At 42.1% G+C, this 16,153-nt stretch overlaps 1 protein-coding gene across 1 annotated transcript in view; it reads left to right on the forward strand.

The window, feature by feature from the left end:
* The window catches only part of LOC130019803 (myosin-IIIb-like), a 138,912-nt gene extending 127,050 nt beyond the window's left edge, over positions 1-11,862 (forward strand). Inside the window, exons 5-7 of the mRNA XM_056110475.1 lie at positions 10,398-10,504; positions 10,880-10,926; positions 11,730-11,862. Of these exons, the coding sequence (XP_055966450.1) occupies positions 10,398-10,504; positions 10,880-10,926; positions 11,730-11,862 (287 nt within the window). The remainder of the gene's footprint in view (positions 1-10,397; positions 10,505-10,879; positions 10,927-11,729) is intronic.
* The last annotated feature ends 4,291 nt before the right edge of the window (positions 11,863-16,153 follow it).

Below are 16,153 nucleotides of genomic sequence, written 5' to 3' on the forward strand. Positions count from 1 at the left end.
CTCCCAGTTGGTGGTTGTTCTGGGAGTTCTCTTCATAAACTTTGCAGCCCTTTCTCCCTGCTCCTTGAAGTAGAATTTTGCATGAAGGAGACAGTGGTCTGATCCCGTTTGGAATTTTGGGACAACAGCAACATCGGTCAGGCAAAATTATAGATTGAATATGATGGGGTCAATTTCATTGTGGAACTGTCCAGTGGGAAATTCCCATGTCCAGCTTTTTTTTTTTTTTTGCTTTTGGGTCACACCCGGCGATGCACAGGGGTTACTCCTGGTTCTACACTCAGGAATTACTCCTGGCGGTGCTCAGAGGACCAGATGGGATGCTGGAAATCGAACCCAGGTTGGTCATATGCAAGGCAAATGCCCTACCTGCTGTGCTATCTCTCCAGCCCCCCGTGTCCAACATTTAGATTTGGCCTTCTGAAACTGTGATTACCATGGATGGTCTTGGTCGACATGATGAACTCAGAGAGTCCCTCGCCTTGTTCGTTCCATTCTAGGCCATGGGTCCCGATGTGAAGTTCTTCAGCTGATCTTCTCGGTCCTATCTTGGCATTAAAATCACCCACAATGATCTTATAGAAGGTGTGATCTTCTTTATAGAGCTTCTCCAGATCCATGTAGAACTTCTCAATTGCTTCTTCATTTTGGCAGCCTAGTTCAGTCCTGAGATTTTATCAGCCTCTCCTTGCTAATCCTTCTTAGCACTGCCATATTGGGGGCTCTTTCAGGGTCAGGGGCGTGAGACCCAATGTATATACTGTTTTTGACATATCAAATATGCCATGGATAGCTTGCCAGGCTCTGCCGTGCAGGCGGGATACTCTCAGTAGCTTGCCGGTCTCTCCAAGAGGGATAGAAGCTTTTAGGGTGGGCTCTAATTGCCCTTGCAGGTGTTCCCATAGTTTAAACCATATTTGAACCCCATCAAATATGGTGCAGTAGTAATGAAAAATGGGTATTAAGTGTCTTATGATATGTCACATGCCCACAAAGCATCCAGAAAGTGGCCCAGAGTGTGGCAGCGGCTGGGTAGTGGAGGTAGTGGAGGTCAGCCAATGAGGTATTTATCTGGCTCCAGCAGGGTGGGTCTTCTGGGTGTGATCCCTGGGTCACTGGAGATTGGTGGAAGCTGGCAGAGGATCTTTGTTTCTGGGTCCCATTGAGCCTGGAGTCCAAGGTCACAAAGTTCCACTTTACCTGGAGCGTGGCAGCGGCTGGGTAGTGGAGGAAGCGGAGGTCAGCAAATGAGGGTCAGGATCCTCCGTGAACTGTATTACAGATTCACTACCAGGATCTCACCATTCTACAAGGAAGTGATCATCAACGTAAAGAGAGGGGTTCGGCAGGGTGATACCATTTCATCAAAACTCTTCAGTGCCACCCTTGAGAATGTAATGTGACAACTGGAATGGGAAGAAATGGGAGTTAAGATAGACAGAAGGCAACTACACAACCTCCACTTCACTGACAACATTGTTCTAATAACACCAAACATTAGACAAGTGGCACAAATGCTGGTCTACTTTGACGGTGAGTGTGGAAAGGTCGGACTCCAGCTGAATCTTACGAAGACAATGTTCATGAGAAACAGACATGTTCCTGATGTTCCATTTGCTCTCAATGGAACAAACATATCTGAATGCAGTAGTTATGTGTACCTAAGTCGAGAACTCAACATGATGAACAACCTGGCACCTGAGTTGCACAGGAGGAAGAGAGCAGCGTGGAACACCTTCAAGAGTGTCAAAGAGCCAGCCACATGTGCTAGGTGAAAAGGAAGCTCAGATAGAGAAGAGAACACCAAATAAAGGGTGTTGTGAAGACCCTCCCAGGGTGGGAGAGACATGCTAAAAGTAGTCTATAGACCAAACATGATTGCCACTCAATGCCTCTCTGGCAAAACACAGTACCCAAAAGAAGAGAGAGAGAACAAGGGGGAATGCCCTGCCACAGCGGCAGGGTGGGACGGGGGGGGAGGGGGAGGGATGCTAGGACCCGTGGTGGGGGAGGATGGGCACTGGTGGAGGGATGGGTACTTGATCATTGTATAACTAAAACCCGAGCACAAAAATTTATAAGTCTATAAATGTACTTCATGGTGTTTCACTAATAAAAAAAATGATTAAATAAAAAAATTTAAAAAATTTTAAAAAAAAAGAGTGTCAAAGAAATAGCTAAGAGGATGAAAAACCTCCGGCTCCAGGCACTTCTCTTTGACTCCACCGTTCTTTCTGCATTAACATACACCTCAGAGACCTGGGCCCTACAAAAACAGGAATAGAACACTATTTGGGTCTCCCAAAGAGGAATCAAAAGAGCTATGCTTGGAGTATCATACTTCACTCAAGTAAGAGAAGGAACCCAGAATTCCAAACTCCGTCAACAATAGAGAATCAGGGACACTGTCTTGTTTGCCAAGGTGTCTAAAATCAGATGGGCTGGACACGTAATGCAATTTGGAGATGACTGCTGGACTAGAGCCGTTACCAACTGGATTCCATGGGATGTCAAAAGATTGCGTGATCGCCCACCTACGAGATGATCAGACTTCTTCATCAAGACCCTGAATGAACAGTTCGAGGCTCTTCATGTTCCTGGAGTGAGCAGACACCATTGGGCTACACTACCACATAACAGGGACAAATGGAGACATTACTGGCACCCGCTCGAGCAAATCGATGAGTTACGGGATATCAAATGATCAAGTGATGTTTTTAGCTTTTCCTGCTACAAAAAAGTATGGTCATATGCATCCTCACATACCTGATCTTTTTTTGACTCACTTTATTGACTTTACTGGGAGAGAGGCTTAGAATAAGACACTTTTGTTACTTATCATAAAATTGTCTTGCAAAAGGAGAGCCTATGAACTCACCTGTTGACCTGGGGCCCCTCCCACATTTTGACCTCTTGATTAACCCAACTAATGGAAAGGCAGTAGTAATTGTCTTATGCTTTCTTTAGAGATAACTAGATGGTTTTTTAATTTATTTTTATTTAATATATATTTATAAAAATCTATATTTTTATTTATGTTTATTTAATATATATATTTGGGCTGGAGCAATAGAACAGTGAGTGGGGCGTTTGCCTTGCACGCGACCGACCCGGGTTCGATTCTTCCACCCCTCTCGGAGAGCCTGGCAAGCTACTAAGAGTATCTTGCCTGCACGCAGAGCCTGGCAAGCTCACCATGGCATATTCGATATGCCAAAAACAATAACAAGTCTCACAGTGGAGACGTTACTGGTGTCTGCTCGAGCAAATCAATGAACAACCGGAGGATAGTGCTACAGTGAAGTACAATATATATTTACTTAAATAAATATGGTTTTGGTTTTTTGTGACCATAAACAGTGGGGCTCCTGGCTTGCTCCTGGCTTTCTGCTCAGTGATTACTCCTGGGGGCAGGGGGCCCTTTAGGGACCTTTTTGGGTGATTGAATCCAGGTTGACTGCAAGCAAGGTAAGCAGCCTATCCACTTTTTTTTTCTAATTAAGACCATTTTAATTTTATTTATTTATTTTTGTGTGAGGTACTGTGGATCAAACACAGGTCTCATGTATGCAAGGTATGCTCGTTACCACTGAGCTGCATCCCTGGTTTTCAGACAATTTTTAGAGTACTATGAATAGCACAGAAAAATTGAGGAGAAAAAAAATACCCTTTCTCTCTCTAGTCCCACATAAGCCTTGCGTTCCCATTGTTGACATCTTTCTAGTGAAAACGGGACATTTGCTAGTGATAAACTTACACTGGAGCGATAGCACAGCGGGTAGGGCGTTTGCCTTGCACGCGGCCAACATGGCCGACCCGAGTTCGATTCCTCCGCCCCTCTCGGAGAGCCCGGCAAGCTACCGAGAGTATTCGATATGCCAGACACAGTAACAATAAAGTCTCCAATGGAGACATTACTGGGCCCGCTCAAGCAAATCGATGATCAACGGGAGGGCCTTATTATTATTTAAACTTACATCGACAGATCATGAACCAAAACACATAGTTCACATTACTCTTTACTCCCAATGTGTATATTCTATCAATTTGGGAAAATGTATTATTTTCTATAGTCATTATTATTATTACCATCATGCATAATATTTTTACTGCCTTACATATGCTTTGTGCTTCTCCTGTTCATTGATTCCCACCATCTTTGACCAAGTAGTGATGGTTTTCATCAGAGCCTTTTGTCAGGTTAACTGAACATTTTCAACATCTCATTTTGTAATTGTATTTCAACAAAATTTAACTTTTTGTAATTGTACTCACCACAATTTCAATATAAATATTTTACCATCTTTCTCTTGCCTCATTACAGGCTGACTTGCATGTATATATTTTTTTTAAGTTTTTTTTCTTTTTTTTTTAAGTTTTGTTGTCTTTTCCTTCATCTTTGTTTTGTTACAGATAGATTTTTTTGTTTTGTTCACCATATAGAATATTTTATTTTAATATGACTGAACCCTTCCTTGTCACTTTCTTATCTTCTTCCATAGTTAAGATAAATTGCCTCTTTCATTTCCTCCTAAGATTTTCATATGTAAAACTTGTCCGGACTTTATTATGGTTGTTGAGAATCAAGAGGTATATAGAGAAAAGTAAGATTTAGATTCTTTTGGTTTTGTATGAGTCCACATCCACTTATGCTTAAGGGTAATTCCTGGTTCTGTGTACAAGGTTATTCCTAGCAGTGCTTGTAAGGGGATGACAATGTATATGTAGTACTTGTGATTGAATGGGGTTGCTGAATACAAGGTAAGTGCCTTACTGAATATACTATCTCTCCAGCCCCAACATCTAAGATGTTTTAGAAAACTAATTTGAGTTTTGCAGTTCTGGCTTATGGATGTTTTGCAAGTCACTTCATGCCTCAAGACACAGTTGTTCTCTGGTATAGTACTACTTAACTCTTTTCTGACTGTGACCTCTTTTCAATCTTGCTTTCTTCCTGTGGTACCCCTTTCCTTCTGGTTGGCCAACTAGTCTCATGTGTGGTCTTCCATTTATACAGTTTCACCTGTGGCCCTCTTGGAATATCCCAGGGGTATTATACCCATAAGGAGGCCATATAGCCCTCACTGCAAAACACAGCCTCCAAAGTCAGGGACTTAGCTTATTTCTCTTTAGTTTTCCCATAGCAACTAGCAGAGTATCTTAAATATCAGAATAAATGTTATATGAGCTATTCTTACATTATATTTTTGTATATTACTTTTGAATTATTCCTTTAGCATTTATTAAATAAGGATTTATTTACCAAATATTTTTCTGGTTGCTTAAGATTATTTATACATCAGTGACACTCAACTTTGTTCCATTAGAAAAGCACTTGGACAAATAATGAATGATCTCATTTAACTGTGGTATACAGAATAACATGAAAAAGGAATTTAAGGTATCAGAGGTAGGGAAAACACTGGCTCTAGATTACAGAAATGATAAGAAAGAAAAGAAAATGAAAGGGGAAGTAAAAAGAGGAAGGCAGGGGTAACAGGGCAAGGGTCAAGAACCTAGGACGCATCAGTGATAGAGGTGAGTATATATGTAGGGCGTTTGCCTTACAAGCGGCCAACATGGCCGACCCGAGTTCGATTCCTCCGCCTCTCTCGGAGAGCCCGGCAAGCTACCGAGAGTATTGTATATGCCAGACACAGTAACAACAAAGTCTCCAATGGAGACGTTACTGGGCCCGCTCGAGCAAATTGACGATCAACGGGAGGGCCTTTACCTTTACGAGTATATATATATATATATATATATATATATATGACAAACCCCAAAATGCCCAAACATGAGACCCAAATTACCACAATAAAACTTTAAAGTGTTCCTGTTAAGGAGACAGGCTGGGATTTTGAAGGAAACCTAGGGAAATTAGTGGAGAAAATTTAACACTGGTGGTGAGATTGATGTTGGAACACTGTATGTCTGAAACTCTATTATGGACACATTTATAAATCACAGTGCCTAAATTTTAAAAATTACTTGGAAAAAAATAAGAAAACACTTGGAAACAATAGCATTCTGTTCCAAACATTAAATAAGATATGGTGATATTAACATTAAAATAATAAAAATTAAACTTTGGTGCTAAATCAAATAATAGCATCTTATACCAGATTCTAGTTGTAGTATAGATACCATATGATTATACAGATAATTTTTTTATTTAGTGAGAGAAATTACAAAGTTGAGAATATTGTATCCATCGATGTAAATCCTTCTAAGAACCAGAAGAAGAACACTAACTCAAGATTGCAAATTAGGAACCACATCTAAGATTAAACATTTGCAGTGAAGAATTTAAATGAAAGTCTTTGGCTAAGTGTAAATACTGTAAAAAGTTCAAGTGAATTATGATCAGCTTGAGTTTATCTCAACCTGTTCAAGATCAGTCTTTTTCATTAACATGACTGGAATTCCTTTAATATTAGAAAGTCTATGTTAGATCTCCAAAGCATGTTTACACCAATAGCTTTAACTTTGGAGACTGCTGTTCACTAATCTATAAATTGGAAAGTAGATAATATAAGTGAGCCTCAGAACCTCATATTCTATCACATTAAACAACATAAACTTCACAAAAGAAGCAGAAGTTAGGAGTGTTGATTCTCTATGAAAGAATCCTCTTTGATTTTGGATTCCTCTGAGAATGACACCAACGTAAGAGGCTGGAACCCTGCCTTGAGACAGAAAATCAGGAGATGTAGGGATGGCTGTCTGTAAGGTTACTGGACACTCTACAAGCAACATTTTGCTATAGTAGCTGATAATTTTTCATGAAACTTTTACTTAGACCTTCCTTTTTTTTTTTCCATTTGGGGGATGGTGGAATTGGGTCACACCCAGTGGTGCTCAGGAGCTATTCCAGGTTCTGTGTCCAAAGATAACACATAGAAATTCTCAGGGAGTCATATGCAGTGCCAGGGATTGAACTTGGGTCATGGGCTGGTCATGAGAGTTAAAGCACTTGCCTTGCATTCAGCTTACCTGGTTCCATTCCTGCCACTGCACAGGGTTTCCTGAGCACAGAGTCAGGAGTGATCCTTGATCAGAGAGCCAGAAGCAGCTCTGAGCATTGCCAAGTACAGCTCAAAAAATGTCAAAAAGGGTCTGGAGTGATAGCACAGCAGGTAGGGCATTTGCCTTGCATGCAGCCGACCTGGGTTCAATTCCCAGCATCCCATATGGGCCCCCGAGCACCACCAGGAGTAATTCCTGAGTGCAGAGCCAGGAGTAACCCCTGAGCATCGCCAGGTATGACCCAAAAAGCAAAAAAGAAAAAACCAAGAAAAGAAAGGAGAACCTGGGAACCTGGGTTATAAGTCACACACCTTAGCACCTGTATTAGCTCTCTGGCCCCAGATCTTTCACTTTAAAAAAAAAAAAGAATGGAGGGGGGGGCAAAGCGATAGTAGAGAAGGTATGGGGTTTTGCCTTGCATGTGGCCAACCTGGGTTTGATCCCAGGCATCTCATGTGGTCCCCTGAGCAATGCCAGGAGTAATTCCTGAGTACAGAGTAGGAGTAACCCCTGAGCATCACCAGGTGTGACCCAAAAAGCCAAAAAAACTATTCATTTTTCAAGTATAGGAAATCTCTCAGTAGTGAAAGTTGCTTTCCTTTCAAGTGTAAAGCCACAGTTCAGTCCACTGTGGTCCCCACATGTGCTGAGCATGATCCTGGCTACTCATGCCTTGTTGCTCTGTAAGTGAGCGCCTGCACCACAATGATTACCATCCGCACCACACCCAGGAAAAGGGTGCATCCCTCAGCAAGCACTACAGTTAAAGGATGTGTGAGCACCATACAGTGTGAGTACCACAGTGACCACTGGAGAGCACTCCAACCAGAAGCTGTAGTACACTCACCTCAACTAAAGGAGTTCCAACACTCAAGGAATGCAACCCCTCATAAACACAGAGGCTGAGTATGAGCACTACAACCAAATGATTATGCACAACCAAATATGTGTATGACTATCAATTATGACAACAAAATAAAAGGGAAAGGAAGTCACAGGGGAAATATTTGTTTCTCATTGCTTTTGTCCCTTTGTTTAAGATTAAGAGTCATATGTGTTTTTATCCATTTAATATCTGTTGTATCTGCTCTTTCGAGGCAAGTGGGGTCTTGGAGCAAAAAGTTGGAATAAGATCTTGAGCTAGGGCTGGAGAGGTAGTACACCCTATAGGGTGTCTGCCTTACTCACGGCCAACCATCCCATATGGTCCCCCAAGCACTGCCAGGAGTAATTCCTGAGTGCAGAACCAGGAGTAACTCCTGAGCATCACTGTGTGTGCCCCCCCCAAAAAAAAGAACGAGCTTGCTCTATCTACTCTGCCTGGTGAGCACAGCAACTCCACAAATGGGGAGAATAGAAGGATTTCTTGTTAAGACAATATGCTGCTGAGTTATTTAAAAGACCCTGTTGGAACAAGATTAAGAGATCTTTGGATCCTCAGTTTACCAGTTGATCTGGGATAAAACTTTCAACATCTATGGGACTCCATTTTCTTTTCTAAAGAAAATAAGAGTGTTGGAGGAGTCTAGAGAGACAGTTTAGTGGGTAGGGTGCTTGCCTCACATGCGTCTCACCTGAGTTCAATCTCCAGCACCCCATATAGTCCCCCAAACCTTGCCAGAACTGATTCCTGAAAGCAGTGACAGGAGTAAACCCTGAGCACTGAGTATGGCCAAAAAATTAAATATAATAAAAAAGGGGGAAAAAGAAAAGGAGTGTTTAGAACTACTGGTTCTTAAGTTCTATATAATTCTCTAGTTCAAACATATGTGTCCTAATTTAAGGAAAAAATTTAAATGCTAACTCACATACTTAGAAAACAAAGTAACTCACTGCGCACCATGATCTGTCCTTGCTGAATTACTCTTTAAAATTTATTTCCAGAATTTTCATAAATCATGGGGCTGGAGCGATAGCACAGAGGTAGGGCGTTTGCCTTGCATACAGCCAGCCCAGCCGAGCCAGGTTCGATTCCTCCGCCCCTCTCGGAGAGCCCGGCAAGCTACCGAGAGTATCTCACCCGCACGGCAGAGCCTGGCAAGCTCCCCATGACGTATTTGATATGCCAAACACAGTAACAAGTCTCACAATGTTACTGGGCCCGCTCTAGCAAATTGATGAACAACGGGAGGACAGTGTTTGTTGTGTTTCATAAATCATAAGAATCTAAGAATTAAGCAGGGGACATGTCTCAGGGGCTAGAGTCTGAGTTTTATTACCCAGTACAATTGTTGTTCCCTGAGCAAGACTGTGGTCTTGCAGCATCACATCCAGGGTCCAAGCATAGAACCATACAACCCGACTGACCAAGTATCTGCACAGCTTGGGAGAACCCAAGATTAAATACGTAAATACATAGAGTAAGAATCTCTAGTGAAGCCAAACTACAATTCCAAATACAAACTTCTGATGTTTTAATAATTTACGATGCACCTTCGTGCGGGAAAGTGACCTGTCCTCTGAGCTATGATATTCCTAAGTAATATTCTATAACAGGTGTGTGTATATAATGTGGCATTCAAACTGCTGAATCCTGATTAAATATGGTACCAAATGAACATCAGGCTCTGTGAAAATCATCTGCATGGAAGGACAATGAACCATGACATCAATAGACACATGTTTCTTCATCTCCAGGGCACTCTTGGTCAAGGGGTCTGAAATCAGGACTGGCAGAGAAACTGCTGCGTGAAATCATGCACTCATCCTTCCCAATCCCTTTCCACCATCTCCAAAGATTGCATGGTTCAGTGGCATTGTTCAAAGCATATCAGTAAAACCCCCAAAGGTTTGCTTCTCATCTACCCAAGAGAGTGTGTGCTCCAGATGTCTGAGAGCTCTCTAGGACTTGCTGCAAACTCTCTGGGGTCACTGTTGTCTCTCATGCCAGGGCATAAGCTTCCACAAAACCTCACCATCAACCTGTCTACCTCCAGCGTATGGACAGACTAATGTGATTTTTTTCTTTGCTGATTCAAATTTTTTGGAGGGAGAGGGGCATAGCACACCTGTAGATAGTCAAAGGTTACTCCTAGCTCTGAACTCATAAATTACTCCTGGCATTGCTCAGGGGACTGTATGGGAAGCTGGGGATCTAACCCAAGTTGGCCACATGCAAGGCAAACACCTACTCACTGGACTATCACTCTGGCCTTCATTTTTTTAAAATTGAGGACAAAGCTACAAAAAATGGCCCTTGTGTCCCCTCAGTGCAACCTACTGTAAGATGACTCCCCCCCCCTTATTAACAGGCTCCCCAGTGCCAATTCAGATGGGACATAGCCTCCCAGTCTTTGTGCAAAGAATGATTGTTCACTCAGTCTTCCCCACACTCCAGATGGGTGAAAAGTGTTGCTCTCTCGTTTCAGGTTCAGAACAGAGTCTTGCACAGAAGCAGCGAACATCCCGCCGAAGATGTCAGCAGCCCAAAATGTTGAGTAGCCCCGAGGACACCATGTACTATAACCAGCTAAATGTGAGTTCAAAGTGGCCATAAAACTGCTTCCCTGGCTTTGTTTCCAGTTAATAATTCTGTTATTAATACCTGTTCCAGTCCCGCCAGCCCCACCCCCACTCTCTTCTGTGCGCCGTCCTGAACATGTGCTTAGGCTCTTTATCTGTTGCTTTCATGTCAGGATGTCTGCCTTCACGGTGAATAATTGATGTGGTTTATCAAAGACGAGCAAGATGCATGCTTCATCAGGCTCACTTGAGCCCTTTGATCAAAAAAATTATGCTGTGACTTCTGATATTATCAGCATCTGCTTGCATTCAACACAAAATCACTTTGAATTAAAAATTAACGACTTGCTGCTTTGCTTTGACTGTGTGTTCTTGGCCCTCTCCACAGGGAGCTCTAGAATATCAAGGGAGCAAGAGGAAGCCAAGAAAACTTGGGTAAATATCTGTCTTCTTAGTTCTAAGCAACTGTAAACAGAAGGGGTCCTTTGTGATATTACAGAAAATGCAAAACTTTCCAGAGAGGCTTCTAAAAGAAAGAAGTGGAGATATTGCCACTTACTAGAAACTGCTTTTCACAGTAACAGTATATAAACCTGAAATTATTCTCTCTAAAATTGTCACCTAAAGGCAAATGTTTCTTCTCATGATTATCCTAGGGAACTATATATTTTTCACAATTGGAGGTGAGCAAGGGATTATAAAACACTGCCCTGCAAATAAAAAACACTCCAGTAGTGCAAATAGACCACTCCAATCATATCCCTGGGCCTTAAAAAGTGCACAAAGGAATATTGTCCCCTCAATAGTTAGATACAGGATCCTAGAGGTTTGTGGCTCATTTGATTGTTAGCATCTCAGTTGAGAATAGGCATGACACAGTTACCTAACTAATTAGGACAAGTTTGAGAAATGGTGCAGGTGAGGAAGGGAACTTGCTCATCTAGAGAGAACTAGAAAAAGACAGACACAATAATTCATATAGTTCAAGTTGCATTAATTATAATCACAGCTTCCACGTACCTTACAATTGGACTCACTATCAGAGAGTTACCTAGAAGTAAAAGACTGGATCAGATCCCAGTTCCTCTGGGTTGGGAGATACAGAGTGTCCCTCTGTTGTCCTTCCCTCATGGAACCATGCCCCTCCCTGTCCACAGTTCTTCAAGGACTTCAGCAGCCCATATGAGAAGGGACAGGTTATTTTTCTTCTTCTGTCCAAACTCTTTTCTTTGTTGCAGCCAAATTAAAGTGCTTGATGGTGAAGATGAGTATTACAAATCTTTGTCACCTGTGGACCCAGAGGAAGACAGCTCTGCCCACCCATTCTTTTTTCCCTCATCCTCAAAAGGAGCACCTTTTGCTCAGCTCTGAGCAGATCCAATCTGGTGAGGGTAGGAATATGTTGCTTATGAACTGATTGTTCTTTAATAAGAAATTGTGGCGGGGGGGGGGAATGAAGCGGTAGCTTAGTGGGTAGGGCGTTTGCCTTGCACACAGCTGACCCGAGTTTGATTCCCAGCATCCCATATGGTTCCCCGAGCACCACCAGGAGTAATTCCTGAGTGCAGAGCCAGGAGGAACCCCTGAGCATCGCCGGATGTGACCCAAAAAGCCAAAAAAAAATTGCGGCTGTGGGATCAGTCTCTTTGGACCTTGGTGTGTGCTTCAGCCTTTCTAAGCAACATTCTGCTTCCTAATTCTTTTTTTATTAGTGAAACACCATGAGGTACAGTTATAGACTTACAAATTTTGTGCTTGGGTTTCAGTTATACAATGATCAAGTACCCATCCCTCCACCAGTGCCCATCATCCACCACCACGGGTCCCAGCATCCCCCCACCTCCCATCCCCCCCCATCCCACCCTGCCTCTGTGGCAGGGTATTCCCCCTTGTTCTCTCTCTCTTCTTTTGGGTACTGTGTTTTGCAAGAGAGGCATTGAGTGGCAATCATGTTTTGTCTATAGACTACTTTTAGCACTGCTTCCTAATTCTTATCTCCTATTTTCATCCTGATCTGCTGTGCAGCCTCAATGGGGGAAATTTTTTTATTCCAGGGTTCCCTGTGGGACACTGAGTCAATCCTCACTGTAGTATGAACTGTCATTCATGCATCTTCATCTCAGTGGGTCCCAGTCCATTCCCCAGAAGCCAATTGTGAGCAATGAAGGTGTGATTTTCCCGCCAATGCAATCTATGCGGAATCTGCCCTTTGAGGATCCAATAGTGCCTCCCCACTTCCCTTCAACACCCTCCTCACCCTTTTGCTGGTCCTTCTATTCTGCCCTCCTCTCCCCAAGGCAGAGGAGAGGAGGTACTCAAAGGCATGTGCTTAGGCCTCCTGGGCTAGAATAATAGTTTGTGTCTGTGAGACAGGCCGAAATCTTTCTGATAAGCAACTGAACCCTTTTCCTAACAATTTTTATTCTGGTAAAGTTCTTGCCTCTATTTCTATTGCCCCCATAAACCTGGCAGGAAAAAAAAAAGGGAAAGAGGCTATAGGGATGCAGCTCAGTAGCAAATAAAGCACATACCTCACATATGTAAGGCTCTGAGTTTAATCCCCAGAACTGCAAAATGTTTTTTCTAATGATGAAAAGAAATGAGAGAGCAAAAAAAAAATTGACTTGTTAGGGCTGGAGCGATAGCACAGCAGGTAGGGCGTTTGCCTTGCGCACAGCCAGCTCTGCCGAGCCGGGTTCGATTGCTCCGCCCCTCTCGGAGAGCCCAGCAAGCTACCAAGAGTATCTCCCCCGCGCGACAAAGCCTGGCAAGCTACCCGTGACGTATTCAATATGCCAAACACAGTATCAACAAGTCTCATGATAGAGACGTTACTGGGCTGCTCAAGCAAATCAATGAACAACTGGAGGACAGTGACAGTGACAGTGACAGAGTCTGTGCAGCTTACGAGTAGTCCTAGCTCAGCTGTCTGCTAGGTGAATGTTAGGAGTAGGAGGGTTCTCTATGGTCAGTCTTTGTGGGCACAGAGTCTATTGAAGGACCTGGCACTGAGAGGATGCTCAGTGAACACTGCCCTTGAATAACTAAAGCATCTGCCCTTAGCTATGCAGGCACACCTGCCAGGAAAGGAACTTGAGTTGTATCTTCTATACAGTGAGTCACTTTTCTTTGTTTGGGGGGAGGGTAGAAGGACTGAGCCACTCCTAGGAGTACTCAAGGTTTACTCCTGGCTCTGTTCAGGGGTCACTCCTGGTGGTGCTTGGGGCACCATATGTGGTGCAGGAGATTGAACCAGTGTTGTCTGCATGCAAGGCAAGTGCCTTTTCTCCAGTACTCTTCACACTTGGTCATGTTTTCTTAAGCCATAAGTTCTTGGTTCTCACCCAAGTTTGGGTGAGTCCTCTTGTAATAATTCTATACCACATATTGATTATGATCATCAAAGTGAGTCAATATTTTTTGTTTTATTTTTGTTTGTGAGCCACACTTGGCAATACTTAGGACTTACTCTTGGCTCGCACTTGGGGGTCACTCCTAGCAGAGCTTGGGAGACCATATGGGTGCCAGGAATCAATCCCAGGTCAGCTGCATGCAAAGAAAGTGCCTAACTGACTGTACTATCTCTCCAGTCCCAACACTGCATTTTTCTTGAGCAATTACTTTGCAAAAAAATAGAAGTGAGATTGTTATATGATGTTTAAAAAATCTTATTAAGGGACTGGAGCAACAGTACAGCATGTGGGGCATTTGCCTTGCATATGTCCAACCTAGGTTCGATCCCCTGCATCCCCCGACCTCCTTCAGGAGTAATTTCTGAATGTAGTGCCAGGAGTAACCCCTGAGCATCACTGGGTATAACCGAAAAAGAAAAATCCTCTGAGACCCTTTCTGTAAAACAAATGTTCTCAAGCTTTTTCTTAATTTAAAATTCTTGGTAGATAGCAACATGATGAGTGTACTAAGATTTAGTGAAAAGCTTAATAAATTGGAAAAACAATGTTATCAGAGTTTTAAAGGAAAGACTTCTAATAAGCATTTTATAAGCATAAATAATTAACTAAAAGTTTTTTATAAGTCATGATTTTACCCCCAAAAATCTAGCTAATAGTGAAATTTTACTTTTTAAAAAGTAGTCTTGATTTTTCCCCAGAACTTTTCTTTGAAAACAATGTTTATATGGTATGCAGGTAGAGCAGAACACAAAATAACTTTTGTTTTATTGTTTAAAGAATAATTTCTCAACCTAAGCATGATCAGCTCTTGCCCCCAAACCAAAAATAATAATATATAAAATATGGGCCTTTAAACATTATTATTATATTATATAAACATAATATGTATTAGGGGAAATTTCACTTTTCTTATTGATTCATCTACTTTTGATAGTATTGATTGGTTTTCCAATTTTTTAATAAGATTTCTATAACTTCATTTGTGCAATGTAATTTAAATCTTCACTCCTTCTAACTAAAACATATCTATAAATTCTCCTTAACAGGAAATAGTGTTACTTATAAGTCATAACTCATAAATTATCCACTAATTAGTCATTGCTACACACATTACTTTAGAAATGGTGTTGGCTATCAGCTATTGCACAGCTAAATTGTCTGCAGAATTTTTCTTTTTTTAATAGGAGACCCTAGGTCCATGTAAGGCAGCACATGTGCTACCAAGGATCAAACTCAAGGCCTTACACATAATAGAACTGAGCTCTTGTGACTTGAACTATCTGCTCACCCATAGATCTTAATGTAGTCATAAGACCATAAATGCAAAGGCCACAGCATTCTTTTTTGGTTCGGTTTGAAGGCCAAACTCTGTAGTGCTCAGGACTTACTCTTGTTTCTGTACTCAGAGATCACTCCTGGCAGTGCTCAGTGAACTATATGGGATGGTGGGTTGGCCATGTGCAAGGCAGTTGCCCTACCCATTGTACTGTCTCTCCAATCCCCCAAGACAAATTCTTAAGTTAAGTACAGAAGAATGATGCAGTTTAGAATTTCCTATATGTCTTATTAGATTTAACAGAGTAATAATCATACGGCAAAAACAAGACAAAAAAATTTCCAGAGTTTATAATGGGAAGCTGTCTTCTTTGCCTTACCTTATGCCTTACCTCTATGCCTTACCTTGGTCCCTACCACCAGAAACAATGATTTTTTTAATTAATTTATTGAATCACCATAAGAAAAGTTACAAAGCTTTCAGGCCTAACTCTTAGTCATACAACAATCAAACACCCCTTCCCTCACCAGTAATTATTTTTCATCACCAAGAACCCCAATATAGCCCCCCCCCATCCCTCCCGATGCCTGTGAGTCAGAGTATTTCTTCTTAGCTCTCTCTCTACTTCGAATACATTCATTATTTCAACAAAAGATGCACCATTATTGTTTGGAATTTCCCCCCAACAATCAGAACTGCTGAAAAGGCATTGTGAAATAATTTGTTTTCTTTTGCTGGTTATGAAAACCATATGATGCCACGCGGCCACAGTAGCAGCCATGCAATTTGGATTTCTGATATTTTATTAATTAAATCTGGGGGATTTCTGCCAAGAGCTGTATAATTACGAGATTGGTTTCTGTATGTCTGGTGCCATGGCCGGAGAGCCACTCACAGGGGGCAACTCGTGGCCTCGGTCAGGCGTGAAGGACAAGCCGGTTCCACCCCCTTCCCATAAGGCTGCAGTGGCCCC

The sequence above is a fragment of the Sorex fumeus genome, unplaced genomic scaffold, assembly GCF_029834395.1.
Source record: "Sorex fumeus unplaced genomic scaffold, SorFum_2.1 ptg000009l, whole genome shotgun sequence".
Taxonomy (NCBI): domain Eukaryota; kingdom Metazoa; phylum Chordata; class Mammalia; order Eulipotyphla; family Soricidae; genus Sorex; species Sorex fumeus.